The sequence below is a fragment of the Plecotus auritus genome (genome assembly GCF_963455305.1).
Source record: "Plecotus auritus genome assembly, chromosome: 2".
In the NCBI taxonomy this organism is placed as follows: Eukaryota; Metazoa; Chordata; class Mammalia; order Chiroptera; family Vespertilionidae; genus Plecotus; species Plecotus auritus.
Window position 1 is genome coordinate 3,057,065 of NC_137771.1, and position 25,454 is coordinate 3,082,518.

The following is a 25,454-nucleotide window of genomic DNA, read 5'->3' on the forward strand; positions in this document are numbered from 1 at the left end:
TCTCTCAAGCCCCAGGCAGGCCACTCCAGGGCGAAGCTAAGTAACCAGTTCGCACAGGTGACCCGGTCACCCAGCAGGGAGGGGGCGTTATCTAGGTCTCCCCCCCACCTTCCGGGCTAGCGGGCCTTCCACTGTCCATCTGCCCCTACTCACTGCCGGAGGAAGAGGAGGGGGGAGCAGGGGGGAAGGCACGCCTGCACAGTGGCCGCACCGCCCCTCTCGTGCCACCCCAGACCAAGCTCCCAGCCGGGTTTCCCTTTCATCCCCAGAAGGTGCGGGCCCAGGACTTTCCCGCCCGGGCTTGTGGGCCCTGCCCAAAGCCACAGGACAGGTGGCTGGCGCTGCCCCTCCCCTCCCTGAGCCCGAGCGCCCGGACCTCCGGCCCGCTCCCCCTCCGGCGTGTGCGTGCCAGGCCGCAGGCTCCAGCAGCTCCACAAAGGCCCTTTGTGCGCCGCGGGCCCCCAGCCCCGGCCTGGCCGCCTGGCCGCCACGGAGCAGGGTCGCGGCTCTGCGCCCGGGGCTGCAGGGGGCGCGAGGGGCGGGCCGCCTGGGAAACAAATCCTGCGGTGTCCCGTTTCCTGCAACGTGAGCCGGGTCAGGCGGGGCGGAGGGTCCAGGCCACCGCAGGGACAGGGGCTGGGAGGTGGAGGGGGACAGCCCCCGCCCGCGGACTCGGCCTCCGGCCCCACTGCCTCTGGTCCTTTCAGAGCGGGGCTTCGTGGGGGGCAGCTGCGACGGGGCGGGCGCTAGCTGTCACCCGAGCCGCCTCGTGGCCCCTGAAACCCGAGGCTGGGGCGAGGGTGTCGGTGTCGCTTACGCGGATGGCGATGGTTTCCAGATGCGGCCTGGAAGGGCGGGGGCGTGACCCCGAGCCCAGGGGGCTACATGGGGGAGGGGCTCACTGTCCGCAGGGAGGCCTGGGTATTCTGTTTCGGAGGATGGAGGGGAGGATGGAGGGATGGAGGATGGAGGGATGGAGGATGGAGCGGAGGGATGAAGGCCGGGTGCTCGGCAGCACCTAGCGGAGGAGAGAGGCACAGGGGCGGGGTCACATCTGGCCCGCGGGCGGGCGTGGTGTGGCGGCCAGGTGTGCGGAGCCGGCCAGGTGTGGCGAGCCGTGGGCGCCCCCGTTGCATCCCCCACCGCCGAGGATTGGCGGGCCTGGGTGATGTCAGGACGACAGAGCTCCTAGGCGCTCGGAGGCGCGGGCTGGGCTGTAACCTGAGAGGAAGGATCAGGTAGCGCAGGTGTCGGGTCCTTCCGCCCCCGCCGCCAGGTGCACAGCGGGGGCCACCGGCACAGACAGAGGTAGGAGCAGCCCCAGCCTCGGGCTGGGCAGCCGGGGCCCTGGGCAAGCAGGAGCCGCCTAGGACTCGGGTTCTAGAGAGGGCTCCCTCGGGGCGGATCCCCGCGACAGGGTTCGGCGGAGACTTGGGGCTGGGCGGGCCGGTGAGGGCGCTGGGACTGGGGTGCGGCTGAGGCTTTAGCGCCGGCTCAGCGGGGAGCTGCCCTTCTCCGGCTCCCCCTGGCGTCTGGGCTGGGCCACCCCGCCCCTGGGCCCGCCCCTTCTAGCCTCAGTGGGGCCTCTGCGCCCCTTGGCCGGTGCCCAGAACACCACCTCCCTGCAGGGCCAACCGAGCCTGCCCTTCCACCGGGGCCCCGTGACCCTCGCCCCATCCCCGCTCTGAGAACGGGAGGGTCTAGGAACGCGGCCGGCTGCACCTTCGACAGCCGCGGGCAGTGACCCCGGGAGAGGAAAAGGGGGGGGTGGGAGCACAGGGACCCGGCCTGGAGCCCACGCCCCTGTCTCTCCGCAGCTGGGCTCCCGCGCCGGCCACAACGGGCTGCGGAGGCAGGACTCCGGCCGCAAGCCCCGCGCCTTCAGCAAGCAGCCCAGCACGGGGGACTACTACCGCCAGCTGGGCCGCTGCCCCCGCGAGCCGGCCGCACGCCCGGGCATGGCGCACAGCGAGGAGGTGCGTGCCCGCCAGCCCGCACCCGCCGGCCGCCTCGGACCCGGCCGGGCGTCCCGCTGCTCACTCGCTGGCCCCTCCGCTCCCCCGCAGGCGGCGCTGCTCCCCGGGAGTCACGTGCACAACGGCTGCGCGGCGGAGCCCAAGCCGTCCAGGGAGCTGCCGCCCCCGCCGCCGCCGCCGCCGCCCCTGCCCGAGGGCCTGAGCTCGCCGCCGCCCGCTCCGCCCCTGCCCTTCGAGGGCGCCGGCCCAGGCTGCGGGCAGCGCCGCTCCTCCTCTTCCACCGGCAGTGAGTAGGGGCAGGTGGAGAGTGGGAGGCCCGCTAGCCCGGAACGGGGGGGGGGGGAGACCTAGACAACGCCCCCTCCCTGCTGGGACTGCCCCAGCGCCCCTTCTTTTCCTACTGTTCTTCCTGCAGCCCCTCCCCTAGGGGGAGGCTCTGCCGTGGCAGGCCTGGCTGTGTGGCCTGGGGCAAGTCTCTGTCCCTCTCTGGGCCTGCCTCCCATCCAGTGGGGAGGCCGCCCGGGTCTGGTGGCGGCTGCCTCCGCTGAGCGGGAGCTAGAAGGGAGCTCTGAGAAGCAGAACCGACTTCAAGGAGGCAGGGCTGCGGCCCCCCTCCTCCCCGCCTCCCTACGTCCCAAGTCAAGTCTCTCCTAGCCCCGTTCTCCGGGTCCCCAAAGCTAGCCTCAGCCCTGAGCCTTTCCCAGTGCATCACAGACTTCCCAGCCAGATCTCCCTGGGGCCCCAGCCAGCGAGGCCTGGCTATGGGGACAAGGCCAGTGACCCAGCATGCCTGTCCCTGCTGGTGACTGCCTGGCCTCCTTTGTAAGAGCTAGACCGGTGGGTGACCAGTATTCCCGAGTTTCTCTTCCATCGTGTGGGGCAGTCGCCTGCACACGGGGCTGCTGGAGGTCCGGAGGCGGTCCCAGCCCAGCCTGGCAGGTGCCTTCCTCGCCCAGCCACTCAGGGCAGGGACCATTAGGGCACCGTCCAAAGCTTCCTCTCCCTGACTAGGATGCAAGGACACAGGAGGGTCCCCTTGTATTGCCTGGGGTTCCTAGGGAGCCCCAGCCCCTGCAGACCCCAGCTCAAGGTCAGTTCCCCCCTCTGCAGCCTGGAGCAGGCCTGCGGCTAGGAAGACAGGGGAGACCCTGCTCCAGCCCAGTGCCAAGACGGAGGGGCCCTTGCTAGGGGACGAGGGCTGTGGCAGCCCCGTCCAGCCCTCGGGGCGGCAGCAAAGCTGGCAACTGAGCAGACCACCCTTGTGGACCCCAGGGCAGCCCCAGCCAGGGTCCGATGGGCTTGAAAGTTCTCCTCCCCTCACTCCTCCTCTCCACATCTCCCTTCCCCGCTCCTGCCCGCCCACCCCTCTCTCGCTGTCCCTGCTCTCCCAGCCTCACCCAGCCCCTCCCTCTTCTAACTCCACTGTCACTTCTCTCCTCTCGGTCTCTAGAAGTGAGAGTCCTGAGGCACAGGAAGAGTGAGTAGCTGCGTTCATGCTCCCGGCTAAGGCGCGGGGTTGGGGGCAAAGCAAACGCTCAGGGAACGCAAGGCCACAGGGACCAGGGACTTGAGGGGCGGGCAGAGCTAGGGGCCAACGGCCGGCGAGGGTCCTCAATGCCACAGCGGGGGGCCTCTGCCCTCCGCCTCCCCCCACCTCCCCCCACCACACCCACATGTACAAATCCGTGGCCTGGCTGATGGGGCTGGCCCCATACCTTTCCCTTTTCCTCCTCCGGACACTGTGCTCTGGAAGCCACAGCCGAGGCAACCCAGGAGCTGCTGGCCTGTTCCCCTCACCCAGCCGGGACCCCATCCTTGGGCTCTGAAGTCAGCCCTCCCCAAACCCCAGTCACCTCGGCTGGCCGTGAAACATGCAAACTCCCGCCGGACATTTGCATGCCCCCGCCTGGCCCCCTTCCGGGCGGGCGCCTCCGTGTCCTCAGGAAGGGCGCCGCTGTCCCGGGGCCCCAGAGCGGAGAGAGCCGGGAAGCGCTTTGCCATAAGTGTGCTCCGGGCTTGCAACCAGTGTGTCTGCGCGTCTGTCTGTGGGTTTGGGGGCGGGGCTGGCTGGGTTGTGGTATCAGGGTTCCTAGTCCGAGCGGCCAGAGAGGCTCAGGCGACTCAGTCCAAGGGTCACTGGGCTTTGCTGATGCGAGAGGGCCAGAGGCAGACTCCGCCCTGGCCAGGGGAGCCAGGGAACCGGGGGGACAAAGGTCGGGGGGCTGGTCCCGGGTTGCGTTTTGGAGTTAAGCAGTCAATGCGCGGGGTGGAGACGTTCACTAGAGCCCCCACAGCCAGCCCACGAGCCATCATGGACTCCCAGGGGCCTCCAGGTGGGGGCCCCACACCCCGGCGTGAGTAGGGCTGGGAGAATGGTGGGGGTGCACGACTTCCAGCCAAGGACCTGGCTCTGGGGTCCCCAAGAGCCGAGCCACCCGCCAGACTTGGGATCTGGAATGCTGCCCCCTGGGCCCGAGGGAAGGCTCCGATCGCCTCCTGACTTGGGGAGGGGACAGCAGAAGGGCAGGACCCCCCCAGCCCCCCACCTCACCCCTTGCCAGCGCCTCCTCTCCTGCCTCCCCCAGGCACCAAGTCTTTCAACATGATGACCCCAACCGGTGACAACGCCGAGCTGCTGGCTGAGATCAAGGCTGGCAAGAGTCTGAAGCCCACACCGCAGAGCAAGGGTCTGACCACCGTGTTCTCCGGCAGCGGGCAGCCGGCTTCCCAGGTAGGTAGGTGGTCCGAAAGGGCCCAGCGCCGGCTCCCCGCGCGCCCGGCTCCCCGCGCCCCTGCCCGTGCTCAGCCCCGCCACTTCTCCCCACAGCCTGACGCACAGCTGCCGCCAGTGTCACCAGCACCATCCCGGCCCCGGAGCCCCACCCCGCCGGCCGCAGGGCCCCAGCCGCTGCTCAATGGCAGCTTGGCGCCGGCGCCGCCCGCCACCCCCGCGCCAGGGGTGCAGCTCGACGTGGAAGCGCTCATCCCCACGCACGACGAGCAGGGCCGGCCCATCCCCGAGTGGAAGCGCCAGGTGATGGTCCGCAAGATGCAGCTGAAGATGCAAGAGGAGGAGGAGCAGAGGCGGAAGGTGGGCTGGGTGGGGCTTCCCACAGCGCCCTGGGGTCTGCACCTGGGCCCACAGCCCCTCCTCCCAGCACCCCAGCCTGCAGGGCCCTGCAGCCTCAGGCAACTCCCATGACCTTGGGGGGAAGGCAGCCTGGGACCTTGTAAAAATGCTCTTCTGGTTCAGGAGCTCTGGTGGGGTGGAAATTCTGCAACAGCCTCAGGGTGAGGCTGACCATGCTGTCCCGGGACCACACTCTGAGTAGCCAAGAGGCTCTTGGTCATAGACTGGCCTGGGCTCTTTCCCTGCATTTCCACCTTCCAGCCTCACCCAGCCTCAGTTTCCTCATCTGTAAGATGGGTTGATCATCACTGGCTGGCAGGATGGTTTGCCACTGACCCAATGAACATGTTCCCTGGGCGTCGTTCGTGTGCCACACATATTGTAGTCTCTTGGGATTCGTGGACTCTATCAAGGTCTGCTCTTGAGGGGGCTGCAGGAGTGGGGCAGAGGGCTCAACCAGCAAGCAAACACAGCACCTTCGTGGAGTGATAAGTGCCCCCACATAACTGGGCTGTCTCAATATGGGCATCGCTGTGGTGGAGCATGCAGAGGATGGGGCAGCCCTAAGCCCCCCATCCTGTTTGGGCTGGGGGTGGTGGTACGGAAGGAGACAGTGAGGTCTCAGGTAGACTTGGAGATGAGAAAGTGGCGGACGGGAAGCGTGGGGCAAAGAGCAAGCAGGCGGGAGAGGGGAGGGCTGGGAGTCCGTGGGCGTGGCTCGGTGACTGTACTATGGAAGGGAAGGGGTAGAGCTGGGGAGGGGGCGGGTTCCTGAAGAAAACGGACTTTCTCCTGCAGCGGTGTGTAGTCTGGGAGGGGGTAAGGCTGGGAAGTGGCATCATTGGATTTGTATGTGGGGATTGTGGTGGGTCAGGAGGAATGGGGAGGGCTGTGAAGAGGTGAGGGCAGCCCTCCACCCTCCACCCTCCAGGCTGGAAATTGCAGGCCTAGAGGTCAAGAAAGGCGAGGGGAAACTAAGAACAGCCTGGCAAGCCGGGCTCTGCAAACTGTATTATTATTAACGGGATGCGAGGGGGTGGGATCGATAGATTTCAGAGAGGAAGGGAGAGGGAGAGAGAGATAGAAACATCAATGATGAGAATAATCATTGATGGGCTGCCTCCCACACGTCCCCTACTGGGGATGGAGCCCGCAACCCAGGCACGTGCCCTGATTGTTATCCAAACCGGGACCTTTCAGTCGGCAGGCTGACGCTCTATCCACTGAGCCACACCAGCTAGGGCGAGCCTCCTTTAAGAGCCTGTCGTTGGGACTAAAACACTGACATCGTGGACAGAGAGGGCTTGGGCCACAGGATGAGAAGGGGTCATCGGAGTGGGGCGAGGAGAGGCCTCTTTGGGATCTGGCCTCAAAACCGCAGAGCTTGGATGAGGTGGGAGGGCCGCCCTGCGTCGCAGCTGCAATGCCTTTTGCATGTTCTTCGGTGGTGTAATGAGCAACCAAGCCAGGCACGGAGCCGTCCGCCCGCCCTGCCCCTGCAACAGCACCCAGCGACCGGCTGTGTCCCCGCCAGCGACCAAAGTGGACCCTGCCCAGCGCCCGGAGCGGCGGCCTGGGCTGAAGCCTCACCCAACGTAATCGCTCGCCCGCCCGTCAGGCGCGGCTCGTCCCTGCAAACTCAGCCCCGCGGAGCCATTACACCACCCGGGACATGCAAAGGGCGCCCCCCGGCGGCCGCTGCGGGAGCTGGGCCAGAGGGAGACCCGCCTCCCTCCCCTCTCTTGTCTTCCCCGCCTTAGCTGACTTCCGCCAGCTCGTGCTGCTACCCCCGCGAGGGCTGGAGGTACTCCCGCGAGTACAACGGCATCCTCGGGCCCTTCGGCGAGCTCATGACCGAGGCCGACATCCTCCGCATCGAACAGCAAATCGAGAACCTGCAGGTGCTGCACAAGGCGCAGAAGCTGGAGGCGCGCCTGAAGCAGCTGGAGCTGGAGCTGGAGCAGCTGCTTCCCATCTCAGCCGCTCTGTCGGCGCCGCGCTTCACCGTCGACCCGCGTCGCATGCACGGCCGCGCCGCCAGCCTGCCCGCCTGGTGCAGCAAGATCTCCACGCTGCTCAAGAGCATGGCCACGCTGCTGGCCGCGCTCGGCGGCCGGCCCACGCACCTGGCCGAACTGCTGGCCGCCGACACGGGCCAGCCGCTGGCGCCGCTGCCCGATGCGCCCTGGCGGCCAGGCCCGCTCTGCCTGGGCCGCTCGCACTCGCTCAGCTGGTGCCGCGAGGCCGTGGCGCGCGAGATCCTCGAGTGCGGCGTCTCCGTGCAGCACCTCCGCGCCACCTACGAGCTGCGCGCCCAGGGCTCCGCGCCCCCGCGCAGCCCGCGCCGCAAGTTCTCGCTGTCCCCCGGCGCCCCGGGCCGAGAACCCATTCTCGAGGAGGACTACATGGCGGCGGCCAGCCCCGGCGAGCCGAGTGCCGCCGCCTCCAACAGCCTGCCGCCAGCCCAGGAGCCGCTGGGCTACGAGGACCCGGCCGAGGCGCCGGGCCGCCAGGCGGCGCTGCCCGAGCCCGAGCTGCTGGCGCGCAGGCCGCCGCTGCCCACCGAGCTGAGCGGCGTCCAGGACTACATCGACCTGCGCAAGGAGCGCATCGTCTACCTCTTCCTGGAGCACTGGCGCAAGTGGACCTTCGGCGGCCACGGGCGCCAGGCCCAGGCGCGCCTTCGCAGGCTGCTCCCCCGCGTGGTGGCCGCGGGCGCCGGCCCCGCCCCCGAGGTCGCCGAAGCCCCTCCGCCACCGGCCGGCGAGGGCCCCGACGAGCGGCTGCAGCGCCTGCTGAAGCAGCGGCAGGTGGTGGGGAAGCTGCTGGGCCGCTGGCGGAGCCTCCTGCGGCAGGTGCCCCCGCGCCAGGCCCGCAGCCCTGTCCTGGCGCACGGCCTGTACTGGCCGGAGCACTTCCTGCCGCCCCTGGACGGCGGCGCGCCCCCGCGCTACGACAGCCTCACCCTGGACCTCTTCATGCTCGGCTACTTCCAGCTGCTGGAGATGGGCCTGAGCCGCGAGGAGCGCAAGTTCCGCCACTTGCTGTGCTACGAGATGTTCGACCGACTGGGCAGCCACCCGTGGGAGCTCATCCGCCGCTTCCACCGCGTGGTGCTGGAGGAGGTGGAGGCTGGCCGGCGGGGCTGGAGCGACGGCTTTGAGGATCTCAGTCAGCAGTTCTTTGGAGACGGCCCGGACGCTCAGCGGCCTTGGGAGGAAGAGGTCGAGAAGGAGCAGGAAGAGGAGAAAGAAGAAGAGGAGGTGGTGGAGGTGGAGGAGGAGGAGGAGGAGGAGGAGAGGGAGCAGGCCCAAGAAGCTGCTCCAGCTCAGACAGACTGGCCAGAGGGGCAGCCGGAGGCCCGGGCCCCCGCCCCGCAGCCCCCGTCCCCCGCCCCGCAGCCCCCGTCCCCTGCGCCGCAGCCCCCGTCCCCGCCCCCGCCCGCCGAGCCTCCCCCGTCCTTGGACCCTCCTAGTTCGGAAGCCCCCGCTGAAGACCCCCTGGAGCTGTTGTCTGAGATGGGCGAGTTCAGCAACGAGGACATCTGCCGCTACATCGACCGCAGCTTCTCCTTCTGGAAGGAGAAAGAGGCGGAGCTTTTTGACATCTGAGCAGCAGAATTCAGAATTTCCCCTCAAGCATCTTAGCCTGGGCCTGGATATCTGCCTGGATGCCTGGATGGTGCGCTCCCAAGCCAGAAGCGATCCAAGAACCCTGGAGGGTGGCCTTGGAAAACCCAGGAAGCGCAGGACCAGGCTGCCCGGCCACTGAGGTCCCATCATGGCCGGTGGTGGCGAGTTGGCCGGATAGGCCAGCGTGGCACAGGGCAAACCAGGAGTCCCCTCTGGCCCTGCAGCCTTGCCTGGCTCCGAGCGGAGCCAGGAGGAAGGAGCAGCCCCTCTGAGCGAGGGACTGTGGGTCCCCCTTGGGGCTGTGTGGCTCTCCACCTCTCTCTGGATTTCACTGGGGTTCACAGCTACCTCATTGGTTGAGGTCCGGGGAGCCAGTGTGCAGTGTTCCGTGTGACGTGTTCTCTGTAACGTGCGAGTAATAAAACTCTTCGCTCTGAGCTGCCTGTGTTGGATGCCCGCCCCCTCGGTTGTAGAGTTCATGTCTACTCCATTTGGGAAGGGCCTCACAGTGGCACCAGGGCCCAGCCGGAGCCTCTCGGAGCGGGCAGGGTCTGCGGGGGCCCAGGTGTGGGTCTGCCTGAAGATTGTGGGTCACAGCCGTGGGGCCATCTGTCTACCTGCCTGTATGGGGAATCTCATTCCCTGCTCTCACCGCCTGCACTGGGCTCTGACCATTCTGGTTCTGGCGCCGCCTCTAGGACACAGGCCTGAGTTACAGGGGGCGAGAGGGACCTCCTGCCTCTCGCAAGGGGGGTGTGGCCAGGCTCCTCCATCCATTTGCCCTATAGGAAGGTATCAGAGGGTCTCTTCCTGGAACTCGGTTTGTGTCCTGTAGCCCCTAACTCCTGCAGGTCCCCCCAGTTGGAGATGCACGCCCTCTTGCCCGCACCTCCCAGCCCGTGCTACCCTGAAGCTTTGTGTGTGTTGCAGGAGGAGGAGGAGGAGGCCCGGCTGGCCAACATGCCTGCCTGGAGGCGGGACCTTCTTCGGAAGAAGCTAGAAGAGGAGAGGTGAGCTGGGATCTGGCAGGGTGTCTGGATCGTGTCCCTGAAGTGGTGGCACCAGCTAATGCTGTCTCCTTTTCCTTCTAGGGAGCAGAAGCGGTGAGTGAGGGGCAGATCCCAACCTGCCTCCCCTCCTTTGCCCCTTCATCTAGTCCCATCTTGAGCTCATCCCCTTGTCACTCGGCCCTGTAGCGCAGCCTCTCTGCTCCCAGTAATGCCACCAGCTCCCCCCATAACTAGACCGGTCCCCAGAGTCTAGCTCAGCCTTGGGCAAACTACGGCCCGCGGGCCGGATCCGGCTGTTCTATCCGGTTCTCTTGCTCTCCCCTCCGCTCCTTTACTTTGAATTTATATTAGTTCACACAAACACTCCATCCATGCTTTTGTTCCGGCCCTCCGGTCCAGTTTCAGAACCCATTGTGGCCCTCGAGTCAAAAAGTTTGCCCACCCCTGGTCTAGCTCTTATGCTGTAATGACCATGTCCCCAATTACCCAGCCCCTCTCTCTCATTAACCTAGCCTTTCTGCTCAGTTTAAAAAAAAAAAAAAAAAGATACAGGTGAACTTAATTTTCATAGTATGTTTTAAATATATTTGTATTGATTTCAGAGAGGAAGGGAGAGAGAGATGGAAACATCAATGATGAGAGAGAATCATTGATCGGCTGCCTCCTGCACCCCTCCCCCCCCCCACTGGGGGTCTAGCCTGCAACCCAGGCATGTGCCCTGACGGGGAATCAAACCTGACCTCCTGTCTCACAGGTAGATGCCCAACCACCAAGCCACACCAGCTGGGCTACAGTATATTTTATATAACTCGACACATCAAAATTCAGTTATATAGTTCAATGATTATAACGTTAATTGAAGTTAGGTATTTCAATATATAATCAATATAAAATGATTGATGAGACGTCCTACACTCTTAAATCTAAGTCTTTGTGATGTCATGAGCATCTTATGGCTGCAACACTCCTCAGTCCTAACATTTCGAACCCTCAACAGCCCCATTTGCTCAGTGGCTACCTTGTCAGCAGTGCAGCCCTAGCCCCCACACTTTTGTGTTGGTGGCTTTTTTTCCTGGAAAACAAAAAGTGCTTTGTTTTTCTAAATTTATCTTTATTGTTGAAAGTATTACAGATGTCCCCCAAACTCCCCCATTGCCCCACATTTTAACAATTTGTCCATAATTACCCAGCCCCTGTCTCCCATAATGTGGTCCCTCTGCTCCCCAGAGTCCATCCTCAAGCCCCAGTAACTCAGGTCCTCACCCCAATAATCACATCCCCCACCCCCATAAGCACCCCTCCTCAGCCTCAGCCACACTGTGATCAGCACCTGTTCCAGTCACTCCCCAGCCAGCAATAACCCAGCCACAGCCTCTTGCTCACCCAGCTCCTAGGAGCGCCCCAATAACCCCAATCTGTCCCCAGCAATCCCCTCTGCCTGCCTCCTACCCCGGGCCCCAGCCTCCAGTCCCCTAGCACCTCTGCCCCTAGAAGCCACTGCCCACCCTCCCGCTCATTAGTCCCTCTGCCCTCAGTGGCGCAGCCCTTGCCACCACGGAGCCCTCGAGGCGCCTGGGCCCCCCTCACCCTTGCCGTGGTTCTGTCCCGACCCCCGGTCTAGAAAAGAGGAGGAGCGACAGAAGCAGGAGGAGCTGCAGCGGGAAAAGGAGCAGTCGGAGAAGCTGCGGACGCTGGGCTACGACGAGACCAAGCTGGCGCCCTGGCAGCGACAGATCATCCTGAAGAAGGGGGACATCGCTAAGTACTAGATGCTGCTTCCTCCCGCTCCTCGGGAGCTGGGGGCGGGGTGGGCGGGGAGGAGGCGGCCCCTGCCCCAGCCTCCCCAGCCCGGATGGACCCGCTGGGAGCCATGCCACCCCCCTCCGGCTCGGCACCCCCTCCCCTGACCCCCGCCCTCGCATCCCCAGCCCCGGAAGATGCAGGAGCGCGCCCGCCCGCCCGCCACAGTCGCCCAGAAAAAGTGCCCAAGTTGTTGACGCAAAAGATGCTGCTTATTTGCATGGCTATTTACATATATTTGCATGTTCGTTGAATGTCAACGTGCGCAGAGCTCTTCCCAGCCCCGTGGGTGGTGACTTTGTTTTCCTGCGGGACCCGTAGCGGCGGCGGCCCCCTCCCCCGCACCCCGGAACCCGCGTCGCTGGCACATCCTGGGCGGAGGCCGACCGGGCTCGGGAAGGGAAGGGGTTTTCCTGCCACCCTGACCTAGATCTGCGCCCGGCCCGCCGGCCCGTTTCCCATCCCCGCCGAGGGCTTCCTCTCAGTCATTTGTTTACCAGAAACGATAAAAACTGCCCGTCCAGGCGGCGTTGCCGCTCCCGGGCCCCGCCTGCCTCCTCCCCAGCCAGGCCCCAGGCCCTCGCCCCTTTCACTGCAGGGGTGGGGTGCCTGGAGGACGAGGGGCCCTGACCCCGCCTCTGACTGCTGCCTCCCGGTCCCGCGCCCCCGCCGGCTCGCACCCCCATTAAAGCTCGCTCAGACGCCCGGCCTCGCTCACGTTCACTCTCGCTCCCCATCGCCGACTCCCTCTCCCTCCCGGGGTCCCGGGGTAACGGGGCAACCACCGCAGCGGAGCGGGAGGGGCGGGCCTGGGCGCAAGGGCCACTCTGGTTCCCGCCGTGCGTCCCAGACTCTGGCCGGCAAGACTCCCGCCCTTTCGACGCCCCGGGAAAGGGCCACTTCATACCCAGCCCCGTGCAAACACGAACCTGCAGCTTTTCTGAATAGATTTAATACCACAGCCTCGGCCCCCTCAGGCTGAGCGCCCGCCCAGCCCTTTCCCACCCCGTCCCCTCGTTCCCCGCTGCCTTTGCCTTAAGCAGCCCCCAGGGGCCGGGCAGGGCAGGGTGAGGCCGGCTGGCGCTGCTACGCAGGGCCGTGCCGGAGGCATACATAGTAAGCGACATAAAATGTCTACACGCGTAAGTAACAGTACTTAGGGCTTCTGCAAGGGCCCTCGGGGCCCCCGGCTGACGGGTGGGCCCCGCGTCACGGGCCGCGCTGCAGGCGGCTGCGCAGGTCCTCGGCGCAGCCGTCCAGCCCCATGCGCTCCAGGGCCGCGTAGATGGCGCCCAGGCCCGCAGGCTGCTGCTGGCGCCAGCGCTTGAGCATCTCGTACTGCTGGTCGCGGAAGCGGCCCACCTCCACCTCCACCGCCTCGATCTCGGCCTCGCGCAGCCCCAGAGTCCGCACGAACTCCTTCCAGCGCCGCGCGGGCACCGCGTCCATTACATCGTAGAACTGCGGGCCCAGCTGCAGCGTGGCGGCCGCCGAGCCTGCAGGGGGCGCTGGCGGCGGGCCTGGGGACAGACCAGAGAGACCCTGGGAACGCGGTCTGCGGCCGGGGCAGGGAGGTCCTCCCCGTTAGTTAGGGGACGGGACGGGAAGTGGGCAAGTGGCGCCCCAGGAAACCGCAGCTTTCACCTGGGACTTGGGCGGGTGGTGTGAAGTCCCTTACCCAGAGCTCCGCTGCGCAGCTGGTCCCAGGACCATGGCACCTCCGCGCCGGGCGCTTCCTGGGTCTGGGCGCAGCCAGGGGTCCAGCCGCTGCCTACCAACTGGCCGGGGCAGGCTTTCTCACTGCCGCTGGGTGGCACCAGAAGGATGTGGGCGCTCTCGGGGGGTAAGAGGTGGGTGGTCTGGAAGCCAGGAGGGGCCCCAGGTCAGCCCTGCAGGCCCCTTTGCTGGAGCCTGGCCAGCAAGCTCCCCCGGGGTCCCCTCCGGGCGGGCCATGTTCTCTCACCCGCCCCGTGGAAGAGCTGTGTCCTCTGCTGGAGTCCCAGCCCCTGCCCTTGCCATGGCGGCATCCTCCCCCTGAATGGTGGGCTCCGTTAACCTGAGGACCGCAGCCTCCTGAGCGCCACCGCCCCAGGACAGGCCCCGTGCTGCCCTCATTCCCCGATAACTCGGCACACGTGTTTGTTAGGTCTGCTCCATGCCAGCCACGCCCTGGGCGCCGGGAGTTCTAATAAGGCCCGACCTCTGAGCTCCGGAAGGCTGAGGCCCGAGTACTCGCTCACCCTCGTCCAGAACATGCTCCTCACCTGCAGGGTGGTCAGGACCTCCATCCCAGCTCCATCTGCTGAGAGACAAGAGAGTCTAACCAGCAGTCAGGCAGGGCTCCTGGACCTGGATGCTGGTCCAGCTTCGCTGGGGGTCCCCTACCAGTGGTCGGCAAACTGCGGCTCGCGAGCCACAGGCGGCTCTTTGGCCCCTTGAGTGTGGCTCTTCCACAAAATACCACGGCCTGGGCGAGTCTATTTTAAAGAAGTGGCGTTAGAAGAAGTTTAAAAAATTGGGCTCTCAAAAGAAATTTCAATCGTACAGTTGATATTTGGCTCTGTTGACTAAGGAGTTTGCCGACCACTGCCCTGCACACACACCAGCACTCCCTCGTTCCCTCTGCATCAGGGCTGAGTGGGCTCTGGCTACCCATCCTGACCCCAGGGTCCTAGGAGTGTGTGCATGTGTGCGTGCGTATGCACATGTGTGGTGTATGCACACATACGTGGGCATGCATGTTGTGGTATGCACATGTGTGGTTATACATGTGAGGTATGCACACACGTGTGAGTATGTGCGTGTGTGCGTGTGCGAATGCGCATGCACTTACCAGGAACCATGGGCTTGCAGGGCTGGCAGCGGCGGTACGTGTAGGTCAGGGTGGCACCGAGCACCAGTGGAACCACCAGGCCTGCCAGGAGCACCTGGACCCAGAACACTGGAAGAGCAGTTGGTGGGTGCTGGGTGTAGCCACCCCCAAGCTGCCCTGGGCCCTTCCCAGCTCTCCCGCTGTGTCCCCAGCATGCCACCTACTCTGCCTCCAGCCGCAGGCAGCCGCGCAGGGCTCAGGACAGCTCCAGACGGCGCTCCTGCAGGGGGCGGGGAGTGAGGGCCCACACGGCGGGCTGTCCAGGCTGCCTGACATCTCCCTCCTGAGGGCCCCTCCCTTCCAGGCCTCTTCCCTGGGAGCCTCGCTCCACCCAAGAATGTTCCCGAAGTACTGCCGAAATGCCCGTGTCCCAGTAACTAGATCAACAACCAGGATTTATCGAGCTGCTTCTAGACCCGATTGAGGGCCGCTAGCATGTCAGCTCCATACGGACCAGGACCGCCTGTGGTGCTCCCTGCTGTATCCCCAGCACCTGGAAGGGTGTCTGGAGATGGCAGGTGCTCTGGGGGGGACCTACTAACGCCCCCACGTTCAGATGGGGAAGCCACACATTGGAGTGAAGTCGCTTGCCCAGCATCCTCCAGGGAACAAGGGGCGGGTCCTGAATCTCAGCCCAAGCTTGCAAACCACCAGTGCCCCTCTGTACGCGCCAAATCCTCCTCCTCACTACTGCAGGGTGCTTCTTTCCTGGCACAGGTGAATCCACGTCTCCCTTTACGAGTTTGCCTGGAGGGGGGCCCACCCACCACAGGACCAAGCCCCCTCCTCCCTGCCCCTGGCCCCACTCTGCTCCCCGCTCCCCTCCCCCTGCCCAAGGCAGCCAGGAAGTTACGTGGGGCAGGACACACAGCTGTTGCCATGTTCATAGAAGCCAGGCAGGCAGGCGCCACATTCAGTGTCTCTGCTGGAACCTGCAGACCAAGAGACTGGGAGGGTCAAGGTGGGAGAGAGGGAGGCGGGGGGGGAGGGAGGGTCAAGGTGGGAGAGAGGGAGGCGGGGGGGGGAGGGTCAAGGTGGGAGAGAGGGAGGCGGGGGGGGGAGAATCAAGGTGGGAGAGAGGGAGGCGGGGGGGGAGGGTCAAGGTGGAAGAGAGGGAGGCGGGGGGGAGGGTCAAGGTGGGAGAGAGGGAGGCGGGGGGGAGGGTCAAGGTGGGAGAGAGGGAGGCGGGGGAGAGAGGGAGGCGGGGGGAGGGTCAAGGTGGGAGAGAGGGAGGGGGGGAGGGTCAAGGTGGGAGAGAGGGAGGCAGCGGGGGGGGGGGGGTCAATAGCCCGTGCTGTAGGTACTCACAGGGCACCCGCGTGTGGCGGTGCAGGGCCCCACAGTCTAGGCACGGGTGGCAGAAGAAGGGCAAGCCGCTGATGCAGTGTGGGTCCAGGCACTCCCTAAACCAGCCCGGCGGGCACCCACACCTGGTGTTAGCCACTGCCGAGCAGTTCTCCAGGGCCACCTGGGAGGCTGGTGGGGGTGCAGGGAGACGGGGGAGCAGAGGCAGTTAGGGGCAGAGACCACCCCCCAGAGGTGGGACAGATCCCCAGAAGAACAGAGCCGGGATAAACCAGAGACAGGGCCACCCCCAGAGAAAGGGCAGCGCACACCCCACAGGCCAGGCCTGAGGTGTGTGCAGACAGGACGGTCGCCGGGAGGAAAGGGCGCAAAGGTGCCCCGAGGCAGGGTCGGGGAGAGGGGCCTGAGGGGGGTGACCACAGGCCCTCGCACCCTAAGTGGCCCAAACCAGCCGCTTCCTTCAGAAGGAGGCGGGCACAGCCTGTCCTCCGGGCCCCCACCAGACCCCAGCAGCGCCTCACCCTGCTCGTCACAGGCCTGGCAGCGGGCACAGTTGATCTCGTGGTGGTGCTCCCGGGCCAGGAAGGTGCCCTGGGCGCACGGGACGCAGGTGGCATTGCCACAGGGCTCTGTGCAGCGGGCCGCTAGGTACTGCCCTGTGGAGCCCAGGCTGGGGTCAGAGAGTCAGAGGGGCCCCTGCCTTCCCTCCCCCCTTCCTACCTGTGCTCCCCACTTCTCTCCCAGCCACCCCTGGCCTGCCCCTCCCACCAGCAGCCACTCACCTGCGGGGCAGCCCCTGCAGCAGAGCGGCCCGGTCCTCTTCTGAGAGCCGTGGGCACAGTCACACCTGGGGCTGGGAGTGCCGCCCCGGCCCTGGGCGCCCAGCGGGAGCAGGAGGAGGGCCTGGGGGACAGGGGCTGCTGGCTCCTGCGTGAGCACGGCTTCCCCACGCGGGGCCTCTCCCTGCCCAGTCTCCCCACCTTCAGAGGCCCTGAGATTTTGCCCTCAGAGCAGCCTGCTTCTCAGGTTCTTGAGCAGAAGGGGTGCCCAAGGGTTGGGGATGAGACAGGGAGACAGGCCAGGCTGGGCAAGCGGAGGGCCCCCCCACCAGCGGATTCAGGCAGCCCCACCCTGCCCGAGGGACGCTGCTCTCTCTCCCGGGCCCTCCAGACCTCTGGGACCCTAGCAGGGTGTTTCCTCTCGTAGGAAGGGCCCGCCCTGCCGGAGCCTCTAACTAGGTCAGAGGGGAGGGCCTGCCCAACCCCCAGCCAGTCTGGGAGCAAGATTCAGGTATTGGCTAATCGCGGGGCCCCTTCCTCCCCGCGCAGATCCAGGCCCAGAGACTTGAGGCCGCCCCCCACCCCACCCCCACCCCCGGATCCCCACTCACTGCAGCCACCACTGCCGCCCAGCGCCGGAGCTGCTGGTCCATGGCCCGGTGCCGCGCCGCTCTGGGCCCTCAAGCGGGACTGGGACGGGCAGGCCAGGCGTGTGCCTGCGGGGGCTTCCCCACTCTGCCCGCCCTGCCCACCGCAGTTCCGGCCCAGCACCCAGCCGCAGGGCCCGCCCCCTGGGAGCCTGCCTTGGGGGTGGGGGTCGGGGAACAGCCCCAGGGGCCCTGGAAGTGGAGCCCTGACCTGGGGAGGCTGTCCCCAGCGCCCCGGAGCTCATGGCCTGCGGGCAGCAAGGTGCACAGAGGGCAGGGCTGCCCTGGTCCCCACGCCCGGCTTCCGGCCTCAGCCCTGAGACCACCACTCCAGGGTGAAGGAACTGCCTCCACGGGGTTTCAGAGCCAGGCCCCTCCAGATACTGTAAGGTGTGGGTGCAGGGGCCCCTCCCCTGGAGAGGAGCCCCAGAGAGACTCCCGGTGAGCCCACGCCAGGTCGCCCACCCTGGCCTAAGCTCGTGGGGCAGCTGAGGGCAGGCACCATGTGGGACTCCAATGGTGGGCCTCATGGCTGTGTCAGAGGATGGGTTGGTTTTGGGGTGTTGGTCTGGTGGCCTCTGCCCCCTAATTCACTGCTGCTCCCCACGGTCTCTCCCCCGGTGCCCCACCACAGATGGGGGGACCAGAGCTCAGTTGCCCTGAGTCCTGAAAGGGATGGGTTCAAAAGCAAAGGACTCCTTCCAGTGGAGTATGTCAAAGTCTTTATAAAAGAATCAAAAGCTCAATAAATATGCGACTTTACAGCGAGCCCTGCGGGCCTGGGAGGGAGACAGAGGAGAGGGCCAGGGACTGTCCCACTCGGGGCCAGAGGAGCGGAGGGGTGGGTGGCCCTGGAGTCCAGCGCGGTGGGAGCTGATGACTTCAGGGAATAGCGGACGAGGAATCCCGCTGGGCAGGCGCGGGGGGGGGGGGGGGGGGGCGGGAGGGCAGGTTAGTGACGGTGAGGACTGTGGGGGCCATCCTGAGCCTGGGCCTCTGCCGAACCCGCCTCCATCTCCATCGAGTCTGGCCCAGTGCAAACGGCCCAGTGGCGGCAGGGGTCCTGCCCGGCACTCGGCTTGGGCGCACACAGGCAGCAGCTGGAGCGGGGGCCGCACCCCCCCGGAGGCCTGCTGTCTGCTGTCCGTGGTCAGTGGCACCCTTGGGGGCCTCCCTCTGCTCAGACCTCCCTGCAGGGGAGGGGAGGGGAGAGACAGTCCTTCCTTTGCTGATGCCACTCGGAGGGGCTCCAGCCACCCTCTCCTCCCCACTACAGTTCAGACACCCTCAGCCGAGCTCTGGGGCGGGCCCCGGGCTCCCTCTTCCTCCATAGCCCTGGGTGCCACCTGCTCCAGCCATAACAGCGCCCCTACCCGCCCCCAGGGCTCAGTGCCCCCAGTGCCAGCACGCTGGGCCACCTGCGCTCGCCACCCGGGGCCAGGCCACTCACGAGGCAGTGAGCGTGGAGTTAAGCAGCAGGGTGGTCCTGATGCGGTGGAGCTGGGCCAGCGTCAGCTTCCTGTGCTGGGCAGAGATGCCAGGGGGCGGCTCAGGCTGGACCCTGCGGGAGGCTCCCGAGGGCAGCTCTCTGCTCCTCCTGGGGGGCCCCTCAGGCTCCCCCGCCAGGCAGGTGGTCCTGCCCTCCATCTCTGACGGCTGGGAGCCACTGCCGGGGCTTGGCGCGCCCCCGCAATGCCAGCGGGGCCCAGCTTCGTGAGGGGAGCCCCGAGTCCTGGTGCCTGTGGCTGTGGCAGCCAAGCAGAGTTCCGACAGGCTGCGGCTGGGGGCTGGGGGCGCCCCCTGGGTGGTGGTCCCTGCCAGCAGCTGGAGGAGGCTGGCCTCAGATTTGGACTTGAGCAGGTGGGGCAGGCGGGGCAGCAGCTGGACAGGGGTGCGGCGGCGGAGGCGGGGCGAGGGCGGGGGCGAAGGGGCTTGTGGCAAATCTAGGGGCCGGGGCACTGGCTCCGCCGCAGGGGCTGGGGTGGCAAAGTCTTGCAAGGAGGTGGGGGAGAGGGTGCCGTAGGCGGAGTCCATGGAGCAGGAGCGGCCGTCCCCGGGGCCCAGGGCCAGCAGCTCGCTGGTCGGTGTGACGGACGAGGCGGTGGTACTGAGAGACATCTCGTCCGACTGGGAGCTGAAGGGGCCGCCCTCGAACTCGGGAGAGGACAGCGTCTCCCCGGGCTCCACCACCACCATGGCCAGGGTCTCCGTGGAGCCGTCCGAGGCGCTGCGGGCCGGGAAGGGAGTCAGCCCCGGCCGGGCACAGCAGGGGTCCACGGCCTCGGCTCAGAGATGGCGAAGTGGCACGGGCCCAGACCCCCCAGCTCCTGTGCCCACAGCGGACATCAGCATGGCATCCATCCCCATCACGGACTCTCCCCATCTCAGCCCTCAGCTGGCTCCCGGCAGCTACTAATGAAGCGGAGTTGGCGGTCAAGTTGAAAATCCTTTGCCAACCCCGCCTGTGGCTGGGGCTGTAGCAGCCAAGGTCCCACACCAGAACCCACACCCGCTCCCCGCCGGGTTCACAACGTGAAGCCTTTCAGAGAAAGGGACTGGAGCCGGGCCCTGTGCCGTGTCTGCGGCCTGGGGATCAGGAGCTGGGGGTCCTGGGCACGCGTACCAGTGCTGGGAGTCCAGGCTGTTGCTGCTTTTGCGCAGGATGGTGGGGGAGCTGGCGGCGGAAGTGCTACTCTCCCCACCCTCCTCTTCCTCCTCGTCTTCCTCCTCGTCCTCCTGCTCCTCCTCCTCCTCCAGGCTCTGCAGGTGCTGCTGGCTGCCCCCATGCTCCTGCGCACGCAGCTGCTGCAACTGGTTCTGCAGGCGGGGGCAGCGTCCACAGGGGCAGGTGGGCTGTGAGCCACAGCCCCCGCCAGACCGCCCGCCCTCCGCCCGGCGTTCTCTCACCTGGGCATTGTAAATGGAGTCCACCCAGCCCCTGCACAGAGCCTGCCCACTCGCCTGGAACGTGTAGGCCCCCACGGCGCTGTGGAACTCGTTCAGGTAGATGAGGAGAAAGGAGCCTGCTCAGGAAGGGCTCGAGTCAGTGTCAGCCAAGACCACTGCCTGCCGCTGCCCATCACAGCCCTGGCCCAGGGGCAGGGGGCGGGCTCCTCACCAGGGTCCCGCAGCTCCCGGCACACGATCTTGTCCACCAGCAGTGGTGGCCTGATGACCTTGGTCCGCTCGGCCTTCTTCACTGCCTTGGTCACCAAAAGCAGGTCCGTGAAGAGGAAGCAGTACACATCCATCTGGGGGACAGGGGGAGCAGGAGAGGCCAGGGGTCAGAGCCAGGGTCCTGGGGCCTCAGGCAGGGACCCTCCGCCTGTCCGCTGCAGCGCCCTCTCCTGGGGGCACTCAGACTTTGTCAAACACCTTCCCTGCCCCGACGGCCGTGAACATGAGAGCAGAATTAAAAGGAAGAGCAAGCCCTAGCTGGTTTGGCCCACTGGATACATTGTCAGTCTGCGGACCAAAGGGTCCTGGGTTCGATTCCGGCCAAGAGCACATGCCCAGGTTGTGGGCTCGGTCCCCAGTGTTGGGGAGCGTGCAGGGGACAGTCCACTGCTGATTCTCTCATCATTGATGTTTCTATCTCTCTCCCTCTCCCTTCCTCTCTGAAGTCAATAAAAAAAGAGAACAAGATGATTTTCTTTCATTGAGCTATAGACTTGTGACTTATTTAAATTAAAACTTGATATTAAAGAGGAAAGGGCAGTAAATTTTATTTTATTTTTAATATATTTTTATTGATTTCAGAGAGGAAGGGAGAGGGGGAGAGAGGGAGAGAGAGAGAGAGAGAAACATCAATGAGAGTGAATCATTGCTTGGCTGCCTCCTGCACGCCCTCTACTGGGGATCGAGCCCGCATGTGCCCTTGACCAGAGTGGACCCCGAATCCTTCAGTACACAGGCGGACATTCTACCCACTGGGAGGTAACTTTAAAATCCTGACTTACAGGCTCTGGGCTACATGATGCATGACGGATTACTAGCTCAGTGCAAGGGTCTGTTCCGGGCCTGCTAATGCAGTGTGCCCCTCCCTACCACCAGAAACCACGTGGCATCAAGTGGGCCAGACAGGCACCCATGGGCTGTGGCCATGCTGCTCAAATTGTAAAGCGTAAACTGCAGGCAGACAATCACCCCTCAGAGACCACAAGGTCACTAGTTCTTGAATCACCGCCCAACTGACTGGGCAGCTGAGAACCACTGGCTCCACCCAGGAGGTGCCCAGGAAGGGGTGGTCCAAACCTGCAGGGCCAGCGGGGGCGGGGCAGGGGCCCTGCCCACGGGGTGGCCCCTAGAGTCACCTTGCTGTCCTTTCCCTCCTTCATCCGCAGGCTGCCCTCCAACAGCAGCTGCCGCGTCTCCTCAGGGGAGGCGCCCGGGATGGGCGCCGTCAGGTCCAGGTGCAGAAACTCCTTCAGGAGCTGGGGAGAGGGTGCAGGTGAGGGGGGAGGGCGCAGGTGAGGGGGTCAGGGCTGGCCTCCCAGCTCAGCCAGGAGTCCCCACGCGAGACTCACTCCAGCACAGCCCTTCTGCCAGTTTGGCCCCTCCTCCCTCCCGGCAAGGCCGCCCACCTTGTCCACCTCGTCGTTGCTCCCCTCCACCGCCTCGTAGGCGTCGATGCGGCTCACCACGGCCGCCAGCCGCTGCCGCTCCTGCCGCTGCCGCATGCACGCGTTCACGTGGTGGATGAAGCGCTCCACGGAGCTGATCTGGGGGTGGACAGTGGCTGGTTCAGGCCCAGGGTCGGGGAGAGGCCCCAGCCGCAGAGGGAACCATGCCGCCCTGGTTACCATGGTGATGACGGCCTCCTTGGCGCGCGGCTCGTCGGTCTTCCTCAGCACCGACTTGAGCAGCAGCGGGTACTTGGTGAGCCGCTGGTGGGGCTTGGCGAGCATGTCGCTCAGCTTCAGCCGCTGGCACTGCTGGTGCTTCTCGGCCCACTGCGGCGGGAGGGGGCGGGGCTCAGGACAGGCCCCGCCCCGATTCCCAGGCCCCGCCCCCCTGCCAGCTCCTGCGCACCAGCAGCCAAGGTGGGCCACCTGCGCCCCTGCCCCCAGCCAGCCCGGCCGCCCTCACCGTCACGTAGGCCCGGAAGAGGTCGTTGTCGCGCAGCAGGCTGCGCATGTACTCCATGCAGCCCTCCTCCTCCATGCAGTACCGGATGTAGGGCTTGAAGAGGGAGCCGAACTGGCGCAGGGAGGAACACACACCGGTTACCTGACGCCCCTGCGGGCCGGGTCCTGCACAAACTCTCCCTTACTGCTCTTTCGCGACCACCCCGCAGGTGACAAGCCTATCATCCCTCTTTTCCGTGCGACAAGACAGCCTCTCGGCGGGCGTGACCCCCTCGGCCAGGTGGCAAGGGCAGACGGCCAGGCGGGGTCAAACCCGGGCGACCGACTGGGAATTCCTCGCCTCTGACCACTAGGAATCGGGCGGGGCCCCTACTCCCAGGGAGGTGGGGTGAGGAGCAGATGAGATCGGCGCCCCAGCCCCGCTGCCGCGTCACCCCGCCCGGGGCGGGCTGGGTCCGTACCATCTTGAAGCCTTTGAGGAGGTCGCCGGGCTGCAGCAGCGCCCGCGTGCGCCGCGCCTTCTCCACCATCGGCGCCATCACACTGCCCCACAGCCCGCGGTGCAGACGCGCGATCTCGGGGATGTTGCTGAACAGGCGCTCCGCCTCCACCTGGGGGTGGGAGGTCCGCTCGGCCCCGCCCCTAGCCTACCCGACCCGTTAGCCCCGCCCCTAGCCTACCAGACCCGCTCGGCCCCGCCCCTAGCCTACCCGACCCGTTAGCCCCGCCCCTCCCAGCCCCGCCTTGGTTCGTCCTCTTTCTTCACCCCCCTCCTCCATCCCCGCCTTCTGAAGCCACGCCCCACGCTTCACCGACTCCACTTGTAGGTCCTACCCTCTTCCAGCCCCGCCCCATCCGTCTCCACCCCTGCTTAAGCCCCGCCCCCACTACCCCATCCCAATCCCCTCCCCCAGGCCCAGCCGTACCTCACACAGCAGCCCCGCCTCTTGCAGGTTCAGGAGGCAGCACAGGAACAGCTGTGGGGGTACGGGGCGCTGCAGCTTGGGGGTCCCAGTCCCGACTCCCCACCCAGATTCTTAGGCTCCCCTCTACCCCTCACGCTTCCCAGGAGGCTCTGAGGCACCCAGGGACAGAGAGGGTTCAGAAAACGCCCAAACCCCATGGCCCGCTGGAGGGTCGCCCTGCCCAGGCTCCACGCTGCCCTGGCTCAGCCTCTGACTCTCAGCTCAGAGGGGGCCTTCCTGAACCCCCAAGCCCAGGCCAAGTGCTCCCCCGGAGATCGAAGTCCCTGCATACACATTCCCCAGTGCCTACCCACTCTGTCTCCGCGGCTAGGGGGTGGGTTGCTGGGCACCTAGCACGGCAGGTGTTCGGGAATAGCCGCCGATCGAGTGAATCAAAGCGTGAGGCCTGCGTTCATTCAGCTCCACCCACTAACCCGCGGGAGGCCCTCCAGGTGCAGCCCTTCTTGCTTTCCTCCCACTTTGTGGCCTGGCAACAGGTCCTTCTCAAAGGCCCTAACTCTGCGGCGGGGGAGGGGGGGCACCCAAAGGAAGCAGATGGGGTGGCTCTGGGCCGTGCGCCCCACTCACGTTAGTGATCACCCGCAGTTTCTTAATGTAGGAGACCTCCGTGTGCAGGAGCTCCCACACGGCCTCCTGCTGGTGGCACTGCCTCCGGGTCAGCTTCTGTGGGAAAGGCGGGTCAGCCAGCAGCCGGTGCAGGGACAGCCAGGGAGGAGGAAGGGGAGCAACCTTGCATGTAACCTCCTTTCCCCCCCCCGCCCCGGTAGAGACCCAGGGGTCCCCCAAGTTCCGGGCCCTCCTCTACCACTGAGACATCTAAACGGCACACTGTGATTTCACTTTGCCTCCGTCTCCCTAAAGTGGGTTAATGATGACAACAGCTTAACAGGGCTGTCCTGGGAACATCCTGTCACTGGGTGCTCAGAAGGGCCCCACCACGTGGGGGGATCATGTTGTCCTTTCCCCAGAAGAGGGAGGCGGCGGCTGTGGGTGGCACCCACCTCATGCCCATCAATGAGGTCCCGCCAGCTGTCCTCCAGCCACAGGCAGGCATCATCCTCATCCTCTTCCTCGTCCCCCTCCTCTTCCCACGAGTCATGGTCGAAGCGAAGCCTCCGGGGCAGCCGGGGCAGCCCAAAGAGGCCGTAGGCGTGCAGCTTGCCCTCCAGCTGCTCCATCTTGTCCACCTCCTGGAAGGAGACCAGCGTCAGGGTCAGGGTCAGGGGGCAGGGTCAGCCGCTGCCCTGCCCCAGGGCCCACGGGACCACATACCCGGCCGAAGACGCTGGCACTGGGGCCCGAGCTGAAGAAGCCGCTGAAGCGACTGGCGGCCCGGTTCTTCCAGCTGTCACTGCCGCCGCTGCTGCCAGTGGGCAGCGAGCAGCTGGAGGGCGCGGGGGGCTCCTGCCCAGGGATGCTCGCCTCTCCCAGGAACTCTGACATGTTCTTGCGGCGGCGGCCAGGGGCCTGGCCAGGGAGGGGGGTCAAGGCCAGCCCTGCCCTGATCCCCACAGCCCCGCCCCATGGGGGGTTTCCAGGACCTCAGGCCAGGCTGTGACGTGGGAGTGCCACTGCTCCCAGGACCCACAGGTGCTCTGGGGGTGGCAAGATCCAGACACAGGTGCACCTGGACCCCTCCCAGCCTCCCAGCCACAGCGCAGAGCCGGCGGGGAAAAGAGTCACACACACTCAGTGCACTTAGGAGCACAGCTCCAGAGGATCCATCACACACACACACACACACACACACACGCACACACACAGTCAGTGACACGCAACACCTGCTTGTACACACACACACACACACACACACTCGCTGGGCACAGGCAGACTCTCAGAGACAGACCTACCACCTTAGATCCAAAAAGGGCCCCCTATTCCCAGAGCCAGCCCCGTTTTCCAGAAGGGGAGATTAAAGCCCCAAGCAGGAGCAGTGAGGGCCCAGCAGACCTCCCTGGGGCCCTTCCCACCCTCCTCCTCACCAGGATGTCCAGGCTCTCCCGGCGGCTCTGGGGGTCCGTGCGCTCCAGGCCCGGGGGCCCAGCTCCAGCTGGCCGCAGGATGGGCAGACTCAGGGACTTGGAGTCCTTCACTCCCTGCTCCACCTTCCCCTCGTCCCCTGGCCTGGCTGGGGTGGCATTGGGGGCCAAGGAGAGGTCCTCAACACCCAGGTCTGAGGAGAGGGGGCTCAGGTCCTCTCTCCCCCAAGGATCCGAACCAAGGCCGAGCT

General features: G+C 65.9%; 3 protein-coding genes across 15 annotated transcripts in view; 1 reads left to right on the top strand and 2 right to left on the bottom strand.

Annotated features, from left to right (window-relative positions):
- The window catches only part of ESPN (espin), a 32,280-nt gene extending 19,782 nt beyond the window's left edge, over positions 1–12,498 (top strand). Inside the window, exons 8-15 of one of the 2 annotated variants that reach the window (XM_080656760.1) lie at positions 1,818–1,976; positions 2,067–2,262; positions 3,427–3,453; positions 4,562–4,707; positions 4,804–5,067; positions 9,669–9,748; positions 9,830–9,841; positions 11,370–12,498. In XM_080656760.1, the coding sequence (XP_080512886.1) occupies positions 1,818–1,976; positions 2,067–2,262; positions 3,427–3,453; positions 4,562–4,707; positions 4,804–5,067; positions 9,669–9,748; positions 9,830–9,841; positions 11,370–11,517 (1,032 nt within the window). In that variant the 3' untranslated portion in view covers positions 11,518–12,498. Of the gene's footprint in view, positions 1–1,817; positions 1,977–2,066; positions 2,263–3,426; positions 3,454–4,561; positions 4,708–4,803; positions 5,068–9,668; positions 9,749–9,829; positions 10,277–11,369 lie in introns of those variants that run through there. The other variant, XM_080656759.1, reaches the window with a different exon arrangement.
- Positions 12,489–17,684, bottom strand: TNFRSF25 (TNF receptor superfamily member 25). 3 transcript variants are annotated; one of them, XM_080656781.1, is made up of 10 exons: positions 17,116–17,684; positions 16,508–16,628; positions 16,247–16,381; positions 15,729–15,896; positions 15,274–15,352; positions 14,585–14,640; positions 14,382–14,489; positions 13,813–13,850; positions 13,227–13,407; positions 12,497–13,068 (listed from the first exon to the last, which is right to left on the bottom strand). In XM_080656781.1, the coding sequence occupies exons 1-10, from the start codon at positions 17,155–17,157 to the stop codon at positions 12,758–12,760; spliced, it is 1,239 nt and encodes a 412-aa protein (XP_080512907.1). In that variant the 5' UTR covers positions 17,158–17,684; the 3' UTR covers positions 12,497–12,757. The 3 variants fall into 3 exon arrangements, with proteins under 3 accessions (XP_080512906.1, XP_080512907.1, XP_080512905.1); XM_080656780.1 differs by lacking the exon at positions 14,585–14,640 and having other exon boundaries at positions 12,489–13,068; positions 13,813–13,847; positions 15,290–15,352; XM_080656779.1 differs by lacking the exon at positions 14,585–14,640 and having other exon boundaries at positions 15,290–15,352.
- Positions 17,685–17,862: 178 nt separating this feature from the next.
- PLEKHG5 (pleckstrin homology and RhoGEF domain containing G5) overlaps positions 17,863–25,454 on the bottom strand; it is a gene marked incomplete at its 3' end in the record, with an annotated part of 46,614 nt that continues 39,022 nt past the window's right edge. For 7 of the 10 annotated variants that reach the window (XM_080656749.1, XM_080656754.1, XM_080656756.1 and 4 more), the window contains 15 exons: positions 25,207–25,352; positions 24,497–24,691; positions 24,226–24,414; positions 23,792–23,887; positions 23,165–23,215; positions 22,700–22,849; positions 22,240–22,350; positions 21,954–22,103; positions 21,735–21,872; positions 21,465–21,584; positions 20,270–20,402; positions 20,059–20,174; positions 19,775–19,968; positions 18,602–19,378; positions 17,863–18,341 (listed from right to left, as the gene is read on the bottom strand). In XM_080656749.1, coding sequence (XP_080512875.1) covers positions 18,332–18,341; positions 18,602–19,378; positions 19,775–19,968; positions 20,059–20,174; positions 20,270–20,402; positions 21,465–21,584; positions 21,735–21,872; positions 21,954–22,103; positions 22,240–22,350; positions 22,700–22,849; positions 23,165–23,215; positions 23,792–23,887; positions 24,226–24,414; positions 24,497–24,691; positions 25,207–25,352 — 2,576 coding nt within the window. Of the gene's footprint in view, positions 18,342–18,597; positions 19,379–19,774; positions 19,969–20,058; positions 20,175–20,269; positions 20,403–21,464; positions 21,585–21,734; positions 21,873–21,953; positions 22,104–22,239; positions 22,351–22,699; positions 22,850–23,164; positions 23,216–23,791; positions 23,888–24,225; positions 24,415–24,496; positions 24,692–25,206; positions 25,353–25,454 lie in introns of those variants that run through there. The other 3 variants (XM_080656751.1, XM_080656753.1, XM_080656755.1) reach the window with 2 other exon arrangements.

What these genes read in the sequence shown, in the direction of transcription:
- TNFRSF25 (XM_080656781.1), bottom strand. Translation starts at nt 17,157, where the DNA reads ATGGACCAGCAGCTCCGGCGCTGGGCGGCAGTGGTGGCTGCA. An exon ending in GGGCGGCAGTGGTGGCTGCA is followed by an intron (nt 16,629 to 17,115) that starts GTGAGTGGGGAT and finishes CCTGTCCCCCAG; the next exon opens with GCCCTCCTCCTGCTCCCGCT. An exon ending in AGCTGTGTGTCCTGCCCCAC is followed by an intron (nt 14,641 to 15,273) that starts GTAACTTCCTGG and finishes CGCCCCCTGCAG; the next exon opens with GAGCGCCGTCTGGAGCTGTC.